At 39.8% G+C, this 15,861-nt stretch overlaps 2 protein-coding genes across 2 annotated transcripts; both read right to left on the bottom strand.

Annotated features, from left to right (window-relative positions):
* Positions 1-230: 230 nt before the first annotated feature.
* LOC126609126 (3-ketoacyl-CoA synthase 7-like) lies at positions 231-1,571 on the bottom strand. The gene has a single exon (XM_050277127.1). It carries the CDS (start codon positions 1,569-1,571, stop codon positions 231-233), a length of 1,341 nt encoding a protein of 446 aa, XP_050133084.1.
* Positions 1,572-6,205: 4,634 nt separating this feature from the next.
* On the bottom strand, positions 6,206-7,884 carry LOC126606286 (uncharacterized). Its single transcript, XM_050273654.1, has one exon. The coding sequence runs from the start codon at positions 7,640-7,642 to the stop codon at positions 6,368-6,370; it is 1,275 nt and encodes a 424-aa protein (XP_050129611.1). The 5' UTR covers positions 7,643-7,884; the 3' UTR covers positions 6,206-6,367.
* Positions 7,885-15,861: the final 7,977 nt, after the last annotated feature.

Raw genomic sequence — 15,861 nt, 5'->3', positions numbered from 1 at the left:
GGATGCCATTGAACCCGTGTCTCGTGTCTCGAGCATTTTTAGCTCGTTGAACATCTCAGATACAGAAACATGTTAGGAAACATGGGGAAGGGGGAAATTGAACTACGCACCTCGGGTGCCAAGGGTGAATGCCTTTAGCCGATTGAGCTACAGGCTCCTTACATTACATTACATTATACATGTTGTGTTTGGTCCTTTGAGCTTTAAACACTAAAGTTGCATATACTCTCTCAGTTTGGAACCTCCATGGGATATGAATGGATTATTTCTCTCCACACATTTGCACTCTCAGCTCCCACATCGGAAACACACTTCCACACCGCGCTGTTACACTTGAAGCCGCTCCCGAACCCAATTTGCCACACCCGATCGCCCTTCTTCATCCTTCCTTTCGCTTCTATGTAACTCAGCTCGTACCATATTGAAGAAGACGATGTGTTTCCGTATCTGTACAGGGCCATCTTTGAGGCCTCGACGTCTTCTTTTCTCAGCCCCAGGTTTTTCTCTATTCCTTGTATAACTGCTCTCCCCCCAGCATGTATGCAGAAATGCTCGAAAGCTTTCTTAAAATCCGGTACGTGAATCTTCCTCCTCCCACTCCATACCTTTCGGCTGAGTATCGAAACCCCATATCGAAACTGCTCCGAAAGTGGCAAAACCAATGGCCCCAGAGCACCAATGTTTGCTTTCAATACATCTCCGGCAACATGGAGTATGTTCTTTGATATCGAAATCCCCTGTTTGTTCTCGGGATCTATATCCTGGAACACACAGGCATGAGACTGATCATCTTGTGCATTGTTTGTTCTGACAAGATGCTGCAGCTCATACTTTGCCCTGCTCTTGTCTTGATTCCGACTGGACATCAACACGGCCGCTCCTCCCATCCGAAACAAACAATTAGTCAGCAACATGGACGGTACTTTTCCGGTGTACCAATTCAGATGCAATCCCTCAGTGCTGACAATCAAAGCCAATGAGTTCTCGTGAACCCTCAGCAAGTCCTTGGCTAGACCAACTGCAATAAGTCCGGCGCTGCATCCCATCCCGGATAAGTGGAAGCTTCTGATGTTGTTTCTCATTCCGAACTTGTTGATGATCAAAGTGCTGAGAGACGGTGTGGGACAAAACAAGCTGCTGTTAGAAATCAGAACATCAATTTCTCTAGGGTTTATGTTGTGCTTGTTGAACAAGTCTGAAACTGCACCAAACATCACTGCTTTGACCTCTTCCAACGCAAATTGGAGTGATTTCTTGATAGGCAAGCAAGCGAGAGACGGAGGAATGCTAGTCTCCTCGCTGAACCCGGATTTCTCAAGGATCTTGATTTGGAATGCTGTGCTCTCAGGGTCTGTGCCGTCCAGAAGGACGTTCTCTAGGAACATGGACGTCGTCAGCCTATAAGATTTTGGTGGCTGGTAACAGCTAAAGTCTACCAAATAAATTCTTGGCTCTCTCTTGCGGAGAAGATACATGAGAACAAGGCCTGCAATCGCCGCCATCATATAACATGCAGTGGCGGGTTCGACGAGGTCAGGGAAAACATGAACGTATTCCTGGATCCTAGCCATGGATGATGGATGATGGATGATGGCAGAGTTTAGTGAGATATTTTCATGGCACATATAAGCAGCTGGTGCATGATAAGCAGATGGAAAGTCCAGTGGGAAAAGTAACAGGAAGATGGAACGTGGAGAGGTAGGGCACCTGCAGTGTCGAGTCCATTTGGTCTTAAGACAATAACTGTATCTTCAACTAACTTGGAATCATCCCAATCCTGTTTTCCAAGAAAGAGTGACGGCAGTTTTGGGATAACACAATCATGGACGGAGCCATAAATATTCTTTTGTGGCGCAACATTAAATTAAAATTTTGATATAATGCTATTAACTTATCTTTCAACAACATAATTTTGAGCAACTGGTGTTTAGAACGGTAAAACTAAACCATTAGCTAATGAAAAAATTACGTGGCTCGGAAGGGTGAGAGGATAGGAAGAGTATAGAACGTGAGAGGGTATTTTGAGTTGAGTGTTTGGACTGAGACTTCATCTCTCAGTATATAGGTAATTTATAATTTTAGTTGGAGCATTTTTCATGACAAAAAGAGTTGAGTGGGGACAGTTGCCACCAGTGGGCATATGCTGCCTCCGTCCATGAACACAATCAATTTCTTTCCAAAGCATGTGGTTAATTAAGACAATCAATCCTTGCATCTGAGGTTTCATGTTCAAGTCTCACAACTCTTTCTATTAACCATATATATAATAAAAGTTAGAAGGAAAAACTAGTATTCGGTCCTTAGTTTCTAATGTTTATTGACTAAGATCTTATCAGTTTTTAGATTTAATCAAAGTCTCTAACATTAATATATTAATGAATTACATGTAAGTTACATATTTTTTATAATAAAAATTAGTAATTGATTTAGAGTTTTAATACTCATACCCTTATTAAACTCCTAATTAATTTTCAATTCAAACATTTCCAAAATATAAAAAATAAAATTAGAATAAGTTTGTACCCATTAAGTTTTTTTATGAAAAATTTTCAATTTTTTAATCTTATATATACCCATTCTTAAGTATACCAATTTGTTAGATGAAAAATGTATCATTTTTTTAGGACATTTTGGATGCGGTCCCTAACTACCAATGTTCTTTGACTAAAACCTTCGTGGTTTTTAGTTTTTGATCGAAGTCTCTGACATTAATGTAATAATGTATTTCTATGTAGGTTATTATATTTTTAAATTAAAAATGAAATTTGTAGTTATTTATATTAATGAGATTTTAAATAAAACGCATAATTTATGAGATTAAAATATTAATGATGAATTATACTCTCCAATATATATATTGTGTGTGTGTGTACACACACATGGGTACGTTTATCAAAACTAACCAAAAAATTGTTGTACTAAAACATGGGTACATTTTTCAAAAAAAAAAAAAAATAGGCTTAATAACATTATTAAATTTCTTCTATTAAACTGGACATGGATACATTCTCAAATAAATGAAATAGAATGTACCCATATAAGTATAAAAAAAATGGATTAGAGAAAAGATTGAATGAATTTTACATAAAAAAATGGGTACATTTTATATTAAAAAAAGGATAGATTAGGTTCTCATCTCTCATTTTTCATTCTCATTAATTGAAACCTTATTCTTTTTTCATTTGTGATCAAGGTCCCTTGACTTTTCTTCATGTCATTATTTGAATATTAAATTATTTAAAGTCATTATATGTTAATTTAAAAATGAAAAATTATTAATCATTTTCAAATATAATATTTTTAGTATTTTTTTCATATATTTCTATTTATAATTTGTATCCTCTTTTTAATTTATACCAATATTTTTAGTTTTAATTTGTACACATAATTTTGAATTTTAATATGTACCCATATTTTCAATTTAGTTTGTACCCATAGTTTTGAATTTTAACATGTACCCATATTTTTTATTTAATTTGTGCCAATATTTTTTTATGAACGTACCCATGATAATTATATGTGTTTATTGTGACAACCCGTCCCTAATTTTACGTTTTTATTAATTTTAAATGAGTGAATTGACAAAAATGCCCTTAAAGGCAAGGGTGTCAACTTTTGTTGACCACTGTATTGGGAGATGTAGGAAACATTCTTTTAGTGTATCCTCGTAGTGCTTGTCACTACGAATGCGTGAGCGTAACGGAACGTAATTTGGAGTTTTAACGAATGAGTTATTAACGTTTAAAGTCGGGTGCATTTTAGTAAATTTAACCTTCACTCTAGAAGGCTCCAAATTTTCTGGAGTAATTTGATTGAACCACATGGACAGTTGTGATAAAGAATGGAGAAGAGGAAGGAGAGAGAGAGACGGATGAGAGGAGGAAGAAAAGAGAGATGGGGGAAGGGATTGCCCAATCAAGAAAGGAGAACAGGGAGGGAAATGAGGGAGAAGAGAGAAAATGAGGAATCGGCCAAACCGGACCCCCTTCGACCAGTGATCCGACCCGGAGGAACCCATGATTCCTGATGCCTTTCACGATGATTTTTCCAGCGAATTAAAGCTACTCACCCTTTGGAATCGACCTAGCATCCTACCTTCTTCCATTTCCACTAAAAAAACCAACGGAAATTGGCTTGGAAATTGTGCAAAGTGAATTGGGTCTCATGGCGGCGATCCGCCATTCCTGAAGCAAAGTCCGTCAACCACCACCCCTATTAGACTCTCCTTGAGCCTAGGAACAAATCCCAAACAACCTTGGAGGCAGCAGAGCACCGGAGAAGTCGAATCGAAGACCACCCTTTTTAAGGTTTCCGACGAGTTCAAGACGAATTGAGGATTTTCCTAGCCAAATTGGACTTGGCCACAGGTGTGACATCCCACATCGCCCAGGGGAGTGATCCTTAAATATATATTCCCATTCCTACCTAGCACGAGGCCTTTGGGAGCTCACTGGCTTCGGGTTCCGAAGAAACTCCGAAATTAAGCGAGAAGGAGGCCAAAGCACTCCTAGAATGGGTGACCCACTGGGAAGTTGCTTGTGAGTTCTCAAAAACAAAACCGTGAAGGAATGGTAAGCCCAAAGTGGACAATATCGTGCTACGGTGGTGGAACGGGCTCGAGATGTGGTGGACAATATTTGTGAGTTCTCAAAAATAAAACGTTTCACTTTTTTAATATCTGTTTAGTTCGAAATATCATCGCAGTTGCGTTCTCTGAAAATCATTCTCCAGTTGAGTTAGAAGAGGTATCACCTTATTCCCAAGCCACCACTTCAATACTTGGACCTGAAAATTTAGAATCTATTACAAACGCATTATTATTTACCGTCTAAAAATTAGCCAATTGAAAAAACTTGCGCTTTCTAAACTTCTATCATTCACCATATTATTTCTAATTTCCATTTTTTTTTCCAAATGATATTATCTATACTAAAGAGGAGGGGTGGGCTTAATCTCACAATATGCTATCAATAATGTGGTTTAAATTCATATTTGGCGAAAATCTAACCTAAAACCTCTCACTTATCAGTGAAAATGAATATCACTAAATTGTAGTACTAAGTGACTTCTGATCTTCATCTTTAAAAACTCTGAAAATTAAAAAAAAAAAAAACTGGAAGGTGGGGACCATTGAAATTAATTAAAAGTATATTATAATAATTGTCAAAGGATCATCATAAATAACAGAAATTAAATAATTGGAGTGTAAGTCCAAAATCCAAATAGTGCTGGGGATTCTCTAAAATGGGCCACTCCGATATTTGTACGTATCCATCTATTTAGACCTTACAGCTCCTCCAAACCCCAATCAAACATGTGTGCATGTGACATCTGAAACTCACAACACATACAATACTTTTTTAACTCTTTCATTTGCCATAACTTAACGGTCCAAATTTCATCAAAAGATGGTCAACATGGTCAACATCTGCATTTGTTCTGCCAATTGGTATTACAGTCTATTGATATTTATCTTTAATTGTAAGTGAAAGGTATTAGATTTGATTCACGTAAAAGACAAATTTAACTATATTATTGCTAGTCCACTCTCTCATACTCATTGATGTAGATAATATCATTTGTTAAAAAAAAAAATCAGCATTTGCTCTCTCCCCTCCATCACTTCACCATGGTGCAACACTCACCTGTATTTTCCTCATGGAATCAATTCCTTCAATATTCATCTTTCTTTTTATAGAAAGAATAAATATAAATGAATTGTGATTTTTACACCCTGTAATTCTTCTTCGACTTATTCATTAAAAGTTGAGAAGGAGAGAGAAGTGTCGGGAAAAAAATGAGAGTCTGAAAATTACTTTTTTATTGGATTATTAAGAAGGGAAGATTCGACCACATGACCTCAGACCGACAATTAAACGCAATGTGTTACAAGTCCCTTGCCAAAAGATTGGTGTACAACAGGCCACACAGACCTTCGAAAGCGGTAGTAAATAGTTTTAACCGACCGAGCTACAAACTCTTAACACAATAGTAATGTAAAATCTCCACATGTGAGGGTGATATATTTTAGTGATGGAGCTCCAAGCTCCTTGTACAATATTGAATATTGAAGTACAATTCGACGGATAACTTGTGTGTTCATGAGTGAATGCTTTTAACTAACTGAGTCCTGACCGCCTCGCATAATATTGCACAATATTGCTTATATGACAAAATAATGTCTACAAAGAAAAATGAAACGATGTAAGAGACCAAGACAATGTGTTACATTTACTAATGGAATGGCAATCAACCAACCAACCAACAAATTAAGCCAAAATAAACACAGGGAGCCGCTAATAGAGTAATTAATAATAAACAAGTAGTAAATTAAGTAATTAATTAGCAGAGTTTAATTTAATGTGTATTATGCTGATGATGATAATCGACTTCTGACTGATAGCAAGGAAGGAATCGCATTCAAGTTTGGAGCTGTGTTCTTATCTGAAGCTTGTCTAATTATCTCCCTCTTCCCATCTTTCGAAGAAGGTTTGCTGAATGCTCTCATCGGACTCGCAAACGCCCACCCCCAGCTCCGGCTTCGGACGTGGACGAGCGGCCCTTCGGCGGAGGACGAAACCCAGTAAGACGACGACGACGATGACGAAGACGAGGACGTCATCATGAACCCACTGAAAATCCCGCCGCATTTTACTTTCTCTTTCATGCAGTGGTTGTTGTGGTGGTTGTGTTCGCCGCCGCGGTGCACGGCTTTGGGCTTGCCTTCTCTCTGCGACTCGACTCTTCTGAGAGTGCAGTCGCCGAACCCAGTTGAGATCCGCTCGAAGAAGTCGCCGGAGAAGCTTCGGCTTCCGCAGCCGACGGATCTGGATCTCGAGACCTTCCGCTCGAAGGAAGAGGCGGAGGCGGCGGTGGCTTGGCTGCTGTTGCTGTCGTCGTCCGCGTCGACCGCCAGGTGTCCGCTTTTATTCCTCAGAGAAGAAGAGCCCAAGCATTTGGAGTCCTTTTGCGCCGACGTGAAGGAAGAGGAGGAAGAGATCTTGGAGTTGGAGTTGTCTCTGAAGCTGGACTTCTCCATTGCCTTCTTGTTCAGAGCGTGCGACGAGTTCTTGGTGGATGAGTGATACAGAAACGACCAGAACCCGCCTCTCTTCCTTGGACTAAAATCCTCTGAACCATCCAGGAAATGGTGGCCCCGCCGCGGGGTGGTGGTAGACTTGCTTCGGTTAAACACCATGTTAGCAGCTTCCCGATCGGAAGATGCAACAGTAGCACCACCGTTCCCAGTAGTAGCAGCACCATTATTCACTTTCTTCTTTTTCTTAGCCAAAAGAAAAGAAATCCTGGCCCTCCTCGTGTTGTAAAACTCATCGTCGTGGCGGGAATTACTACCAATGCTTCTGGGTTTTGCTGATGACGAAGAAGTTGGGTGGACGGAGAGGTTGGACGGACCAGCAGCAGCTCCATTGCCGCCATTGATGATGTCAGATCTAAAAGGAGGGGAGGAAGAAGAAGAGGTTGCAGAAGCGTGGATGGGAAGAGGGGAGGCGGAAGAAACAAGCTTGCCGAGCTTCTCCTGGAGGCAGAAAGCGCAGATCCCACCTGGGTTGCTTCTGTACGGATGGTCACTGCACTGCATTCCATCTCCCATGTCTTGATCTTGATCAGCTACAGCATTCATATCTTTCAAAATCTGTTTGCCAAGATCAAATCTTTCCGTTATGGGGAGGTAGGTTTGATCTTTCTACACAATGGGTAGGGGTCCTGTTTTTGTTTTTCTGGTTTTCTGTGCTGGATGGAGAGATGGGGGGTGGAAGCAAACAAAACAGAGAAAAGGGTAAGAAGAGATGGTCAGAAGGTGCAATTGAGTGGGAGAAAATAATATATCACGGCACTGAAGAGAGAGAGAGAGAGAGACCCCCAGGAGCACGTGGAAGACTGACTTAAAAAAGTGTGTAAAAAGACACCAATACTTGAATATATTTGAAGACGGCCCAAGCCGAAGAAACTATAAAACTATCATTTACATAATGACATATTATGTATTATTCTGTCTACTGGTTATATTAAAAAATCTCTTGATAGCAGCACTTTACGTGGATTCATTTTTGTCTTTAATCCTAGTGGTTTAAAAATTAAACGGTTTTGATTGTAATAATATTGCATGATGATAAGATAACTGAGAAGGTAAAATTAAAATGTCAGAGTCATAAGTTTTTTTATAAACCTTCTCATTTTACGTTTTTTTTTATCATGCATGGTGGTGTTTGATAATTAGAACTGATTTATATTTAGATCTCTTTCAAAGCTCTATTATGCAAAAATTAGTCTACTAAAAATTTGGTTAATTACTTCAATATTCCAATTGTAATAAAATATAGTGTGAATTTTCAATTATTTTTTTCAATATTTCGAGACCATTGAGTAGTCAAAGAATTGAATGTTAACACAGTGTAAATTTTGGATTATTTAATAAACTAGACTACAAAAAATCAATCTCTTAATTTCTGTATTAGACAATCAGCTAGTGTTAGGAGTGTAAATGAGAACTTTTTTTTTTTTCCTCTCTGGAGCCATGTTTCTCCCTCCCTCCCAAAAACCCTTTCTTTGAAAGCCCCTTGGGCGTCGACCCCTGGTTTCGGCTAGCTTGCCTTCCATCCTCTCAAGTCTCCTAGCCCTCCTCCCTCTCCCCAGTTCCCACCCATCTTCTCCTATGATTGATTTTCCCTTTTCCTTCCGAACCCTTCCTCTTTGTTTCTTTGCTTCCCCCTTTTTACTCGTCTCCTCCCTTTTTTTGCGTTTTTTGGCTTTTGCATATCCATTTCTTTTGGTCTTTAATTTCTAGTTCCCTAGAGCCTTGTCCCAACTTTCTTGAGATTGCCTAAGATATGGGCTTCTATATCCCTTTTTTCCTACAATGTTTCTCCCCATCATCAGTCCTCCAACAACCTCTAATACTCCGCTCATCGCGTGTCCTTCCTCTACGGTACACTTTGATGTTGGGTGGTTGTTAAAATACTTTTAGCACTATTTAGTAGGATTATGAGAACGGTCTTTACACAGGTGGCTTGCTCACCTCCATTTTTCGTTCATCCAGTTTGTTCATGAGTTCTTCCTCTTGGTGGTTGTGGTGGCGGATTGGCGATGGCCAGCTAGTGTGGTGGAGTCTACATTCTTCCAGATATAGGGTTTTTGTTGTTGTGAGCTTACTCTTTTTGAGTTTTTTTGTTAAAGTAATGCTAAGGAGATCAAATTTTGTAAACCAAATGATGTGGTTGTTGATGATTGAATTATTATTTAAGTGTTGAGTAAAATGTTTATTGCTTATTAGTGACACATAATTTGGTTTCAAAATTAATTTGATCTCTATAGCATCATCTTTTTCTGTTATATTTACATTTAGGCTATGCTTGTATTTAGATTGTCTTTAAACTTTCTATTTCTTGTTTAATTAATGAAAGTAATTTTGTTTGACAAAAAAGACACTGTACTAAAGATGAACTACTTATATTAATGAATTTGGTTAATTTACTTTTTATATAATATAGTAAATTTAACAATTAATTGGAAGAAGAAAAGCTTCTGCAATAGATTCCTTCAACTGCTCTCACTTTCTGTGGCAATGCTACAATGCTACTAGGGGTTCTATGCTATGCAATGTTGGCCCAGCAGGGCTAGGTTGCATTTCTTCAGGCTTTATATGCTGCGTGTCCTGCATGTCTACTCCCCACTCAATCCCACTCCCTCTCCCTCCCGCCGCGCTATTACTTAATAGAGTAAACTGTCGATTTACTCCTAAACTTTCACTTAGTTTTCGATTTTTCCCTTAAACTTTTATATTGGAAAATTAAGGACTCAAACTAATTTTTTTTAGCTGATTTGCCCCCTACCGTTAGTTTTTCATGTATTCCATCCATATTTCTGTTATGTAAGGCCTTGTGCACAACATGTAAGGGTAGTTAAGACATTTCACTCTTAAAAATGATTAAAAAACTGAAAATAAAAAAAAAACAAAACTTTCCCACTATTTTTTCCCGCTAATTCCTATCATCAATTTTATTTTTCCCTCTCATTGAGTTTCCCTCCAACCAAGAGGCCAATCACAGCACGACAACCAATCACAACACGACACGTGTCAATGTCAGAATGAAACTAGAAACTCTCTTCTATAAATAGAGATCATTCTCTCACAATATTTCCTAATGTCATTTGTACTAAATCATTCACTAGTACTCACAAAATGAGAGCTTGAACCTATGTACTTGTGTAAACCCTTCATAATTAATGAGAACTCCTCTACTCCGTAGACTTAGCCAATCTGGATGAACCACGTACATTTTGTGTTTGCTTCTATATCTCTATCCATTTACATACTTATCCACACTAGTGACCGGAGCAATCTAGCAAAGGTCACAAACTTAACACTTTCTGTTGTACCAAAGTTCTCACTGATTTTATGCATCAACAAACTCAAACTAATTTTTTTTAGTTGATTTGCCCCCTACCGTTAGTTTTTCATGTATTCCATCCATATTTCTGTTATGTAAGACCATGTGCACAACATGTGAGGGTAGTTAAGACATTTCACTCTTAAAAATGATTAAAAAACTGAAGAAAAAAAAAACAAAACTTTCCCTCTATTTTTCCCGCTAATTCTTATCATCAATTTTATTTTTCCCTCTCATTCCTATGCATGCAAAATGACATATGGTGTTATTGTCATCATAAGTAGCTAAGTTAGTTTTTTTCGTGAAACATCTACTACCATTTTTGTAACATCTCACATCGCCCAGATGAGTGGATCCTGTAAGCCTTATATGTATATTCTCATATCTACTTAGCACGAGGCCTTTTGGGAGCTTACTGGCTTCGGGTTCCGTCGGAACTCCGAAGTTAAGTGAGTTCGCGCAAGAGCAATCCCATGATGGGTGACCCACTGGGAAGTTCTTGTGTGAGTTCCCAAAAACAAAATTGTGAGGGCGTGGTTGGGACCCAAAGCGGACAATATCATGCTATGCCGGAGTCGAGCCCAAGATGTGGTGGGGGCCCGGACCGGAATGTGACAATTTGGTATCAGAGTCAATCCCTGGCCGGAAGTGTGTCGACGAAGACGTCGGGCCCCTAAGAGAGGTGGATTATAACATCCCACATCGCCCATGGGAGTGGATCTTGTAAGCCTTATATGTATATTCTCATCTCTACCTAACACGAGGCCTTTTGGGAGCTTACTGGCTTCGGGTTCCGTCGGAACTCCGAAGTTAAGCGAGTTTGCTCGAGAGCAATCCCATGATGGGTGACCCACTGGGAAGTTCTTGTGTGAGTTCCCAGAAACAAAACCGTGAGGGTGTGGTCAGAGCCAAAAGCGGACAATATCGTGCTACAGCAGAGTTAAGCCCGGGATGTGGTGGGGCCCAGGTCGGGATGTGACAATTTTTATTTTCTCTAACAAATTAATAATTTGACAAATGTTCATAGTGTTATTGTCTCCAAAGCAATGCATTAATATAAGAAACATGTTCATAATACTCATAAAAAATGCTCAAGATAATTACATACTTTTCATAATGTCGTAATAATCCCAATACAATTCCACAAAATGATCCTTAAGAAGTTGGAAAACATAAGAGATTTTACCATCCATAAGGTATATAACCTATAGAATCTCGATTACAAAATAAGGGCATTCCACTTAACCAAACACAAGCAAAATAAGGTTTTAGTTATCAAAACAAGAGCACAAACATTCTTCTCGAAATGCACATGACACGTGGAGATCAACTACTACTTACATGCCCTTCCTCGTTTGGTTGGAATCTCGTACCTAAACCTATTTTCATTTCTGATGGTTGAGTAAGGTTGAGGGTGTTATGTTTTCCAACTTCTTAATGATCATTTTGTGGAATTGTATTGGGATTATTATGACATTATGAAAAGTATGTAATTATCTTGAGCATTTTTTATGAGTATTATGAACATGTTTCTTATATTAATGCACTGCTTTGGAGACAATAACACCATGAGCATTTGTCAAATTATTAATTTGTTCATTTCTCATGCATATGAATGAGAGGGAAAAATAAAATTGAGGATAGGAATTACGGGAAAAAAAATAGAGGGAAGGTTTTGTTTTTGTTTTTTATTTTTAGTTTTTTAATCATTTTTAGGAGTGAAATGACTTAACTACCCTCACATGTTATGCATATGGTCTCACTTAACAGAAACATGGATGAAGTATATGAAAAACTAACGGTAGGGGGAAAATCGGCTAAAAAAATTAGTTTGAGTCCTTAATTTTCCAATAGAAAAGTTCAAGGGGGAAATCGAAAGTTAAGTGAAAGTTCAGGGAGTAAATCGACAGTTTACTCTTACTTAATAAGTAATGCAGAGAGAGTAAATTTAGAGATAAAATTTTAAAAACTAAATGATATGAAAGTTAATGATTGATTTATTATTTAAACATTGATAAATGTGCTTATTTTTATTAGTGACACATGAATTTGCAAATTTCGTTTTCAAATATAGTTTCCCTAACATTACCCTTACTTAATACTTGTAACATAAACTGTGTATGATGTCAATATTCATAATTATTTTATTAATAAAATCCAATTATTTGCAAGTAGAATCAGTCCAGCATTAACTTCGATTTACAAGAGAGAGGATCTTTGTCGCATCCTCCAATCACATTCGTTTATCGTTTATCGTGTGGTTAGTTTTTATTAGATACTATTTATATTTAATTTTAAATAAAAAATTACAATAATTTCTGATCGCACAATGTACGATGAACGAATGTGATTGGAGGATCCCTAAGATCCTCCTAGGATTTACAGCTGCATCTTTTGCTCCGTGGAAGAAAGAAAATCTAACAACACTATTCTGTCTGCAATTAGAAGTAAATTAATTCTGTTGCAGTCCTATTAGATTAGGAATGTGATCGTGTAAATCCTAGTATATCTTGGAATATCTCTTATATTCCTATTAGGAATAGATTACGTATTAAATGTTGTAGTTCTAAAAGGGTAATGAATTAACCTTCTTTACTACTATAAATAAAAGCACAATGAGGGTGGAATAACACACACCCACAATTACACATCTCTCTCTTTCTCTCTACTATTGCCGCACCTTTCTCTCTCTCTATGGCCTTCATAATTATTCAGTAAATTATGCCTACAACACGTTATCAACACGCTCTTGACGCTGCGCTAAAGAGAGTTTGTTTGTACCATACTTGACCAATCCCGAAACTACCGAGCACCGGCCAACGCTATACTGTCAAGGACCCAGAAGAGTTCCCCTCCGACCAGGAGGCCAATCACTACTCGACACGTGTCAAGATTAGAAGCCAATCAGAGCGCAGCACGTGTCAACATCAAGAACCAATCATAACATGACACATGTCAATGTGACAAAGCTACAAGTTTTTCTATAAATAGGGGTCATTCCCCCACAATATTTCCTAATGCCATTTGTGTTAAATCATTCACAAGAACTCACTAAATTGAGAGCTTGATCCTTTGTACTTGTGTAAGCCCTTCACTACTAATAAGAACTCCTCTACTCCGTGGACGTAGCCAATCTGGGTGAACCACGTACATCCTGTGTTTGCTTCTCTGTCTCTATTCATTTACGTACTTATCCTCACTAGTGACCGAAGCAACCAAGCGAAGGTCACAAAACCTGACACTTTCTGTTGTACCAAAGTCTTCGCTGATTTTGTGCATCAACATTTGGCGCCGTCTGTGGGAAACGACACTTATTCCTACTCTCTTCAGCTGTGTCAAGCTGGTTTCTATCATTCGTACACTTTCTTTTGATCAGGCATCCCTCTCCAACATGGGAAGCGAAGGAAGCCACAGCACACAGAATGACACCCCCCTTGCACATAGTGCGAAACAACGAAAGAAGGAAGGAAAACGAGTTCTTCTTCAAGCTAAAGTCGATGAGTTGGAAGCTCAGAACAACAAGATAGCAATGAGGAATGAGGTCCTCCAGGAGCAATATGAGAAGCTCTTCGAGACACTCCACGAAGCTAGGCAAGCTCAGACACGCGAGCTTGTTGCCCCCGTGGAAGTCAACCATCAACTGGGTGCCCTCCAACATGGAGGGTCACATGCATTCGACATAGATATCCCTGATAGGGAACAGATTACCCTTCGACTTGATAATCAACATGAGGCTTCTCTTAACCCAGTTGCTTCGACCCGAACCATGAGAAGTGGAGGGAGACACCTCTTTGCTGAAGGGGCAGAAGGATCGAAAGCCGTCTTTCGCGATTGTCGGGATTTCCTGAAGCAATGTCGAGAGAATTCCATCCATATAAGCTCAAAGATTAATGACCCAAGGATTTCTGAGAGACTCGGTCCCCTGCCACGGCCCAAGCCGGCCACCAATTTGGGGAAGGGGCAACAAGTCCTAGAGAGACATGAGGGTACAGGGGACTCAGAGGTGTTCCGACAGACATACCCTGGAAGCCAGTACAGCGAGTCCAGGGAAAAATCACATGCCCTTGATCAAACCTTCCTAATTCCAAGAGGAGATGGAGATTTACGAAGGAAAGCTCCAGTGACACATAACTCCGCTCAGGACCCCCTTGTCCTACAACTTCTTGAGGAAGTAAACAAGTTGAAGGCTGAACGTCAGGCTGAAATACCTGACTGGAACCAACCCAGGCCTGGCCCTCTTACAAGGAGGATCCTCAACACCCCCCTTCAAGCAAAGACAAAGCAAAAGCTTGGCTTGCAACTTTATACTGGAAAAGAGGACCCGATTGAGCACCTTAACCTCTTTGAATCCACCATGGCATACCGGATGCACACCGACGAAGAGCGATGTCTTCTCTTCCCCTCCACCCTCTCTAGTGGAGCTCTAAATTGGTATTGTCGTCTTACACCTGAGACGGTAGACTCATTTGAGGAATTGAGGAAACTATTTGTTTCCCAACACATTTTCCAAACCGATCGCTTGCACTCTGCAGATGACTTGTACACTATCCGCCAGAAACCAGACGAGTCATTACGTATGTATGTTGGCCGCTTCAGCCATGAATACTCCCGGTGTGCCGAGGCAGACGACAAGACTGCCCTCAAAGCCTTCACGGCAGGCCTACGTGATTGTTTCTTTAAATACATGATCAATGCCAATACTTGGAAGACTTACTCTGAGGTGATGGCGCAGGCTTATAACCATGCCTCCGCCGAGGCAAAGACATATCAGGAGAAACCCCCTACAACCATCCTTTATCAACAAGTGGGAGGTGGAAGCCAGACTCACCTAAATGAGATGACCTCGACTTTCCAAACAGCAGTGGCACCTCCCCATGCCTTGCATAATGCTTCACCGAATCAACAGACATATCAATTTCAAGGCAAGAGGAAGGATTTCCATCCTCACCACTCTCCTTTCAGTAAAAAGAGTAAGGGACACTATCCCGATAACCAAGGGTATCGCCACAATAGTGCTCGCCCCCAGGCAGTCAATGCAGTGGGTCAAACCCGCGTCAAGGGTATCGCCACAATAGCGAGGTTTTAGCCTGCCATACTTAAGGTGTCTTACGCCTGCCGAGGCGGAAATCGTCCTTCGGGAAATACATGAGGGAGTCTGTGGAGATCATGCTGGATCTCGGTCCCTAGCACACAAGACTTTTCGCCAAGGATATTACTGGCCAACACTCCACCAGGATGCCATCAAAATATCCCGCTCATGTGACAAATGTCAACGATATGCAACTATTCCTCATTCCCCTCCAGAGCCTCTTACTCCTATGATCAGCCCTTGGCCCTTCGCCCAGTGGGGACTTGATTTGATCGGCCCAATGCCGGCAGGGAAGGGCAAAGTCTGTTACGCAGTCGTTGCAGTGGACTACTTCACAAAGTGGGCCGAAGTAGAACCCTTGGC

The sequence above is a fragment of the Malus sylvestris genome, chromosome 16 (genome assembly GCF_916048215.2).
Source record: "Malus sylvestris chromosome 16, drMalSylv7.2, whole genome shotgun sequence".
NCBI classification, from domain to species: domain Eukaryota; kingdom Viridiplantae; phylum Streptophyta; class Magnoliopsida; order Rosales; family Rosaceae; genus Malus; species Malus sylvestris.
This window is presented reverse-complemented; position numbering and strand designations above follow the sequence as displayed.

Excerpts from the sequence above, each read along its gene's own strand:
- LOC126609126 (XM_050277127.1), bottom strand. The coding sequence starts at position 1,571 with ATGGCTAGGATCCAGGAATACGTTCATGTTTTCCCTGACCTCGTCGAA.
- LOC126606286 (XM_050273654.1), bottom strand. The coding sequence starts at position 7,642 with ATGAATGCTGTAGCTGATCAAGATCAAGACATGGGAGATGGAATGCAG.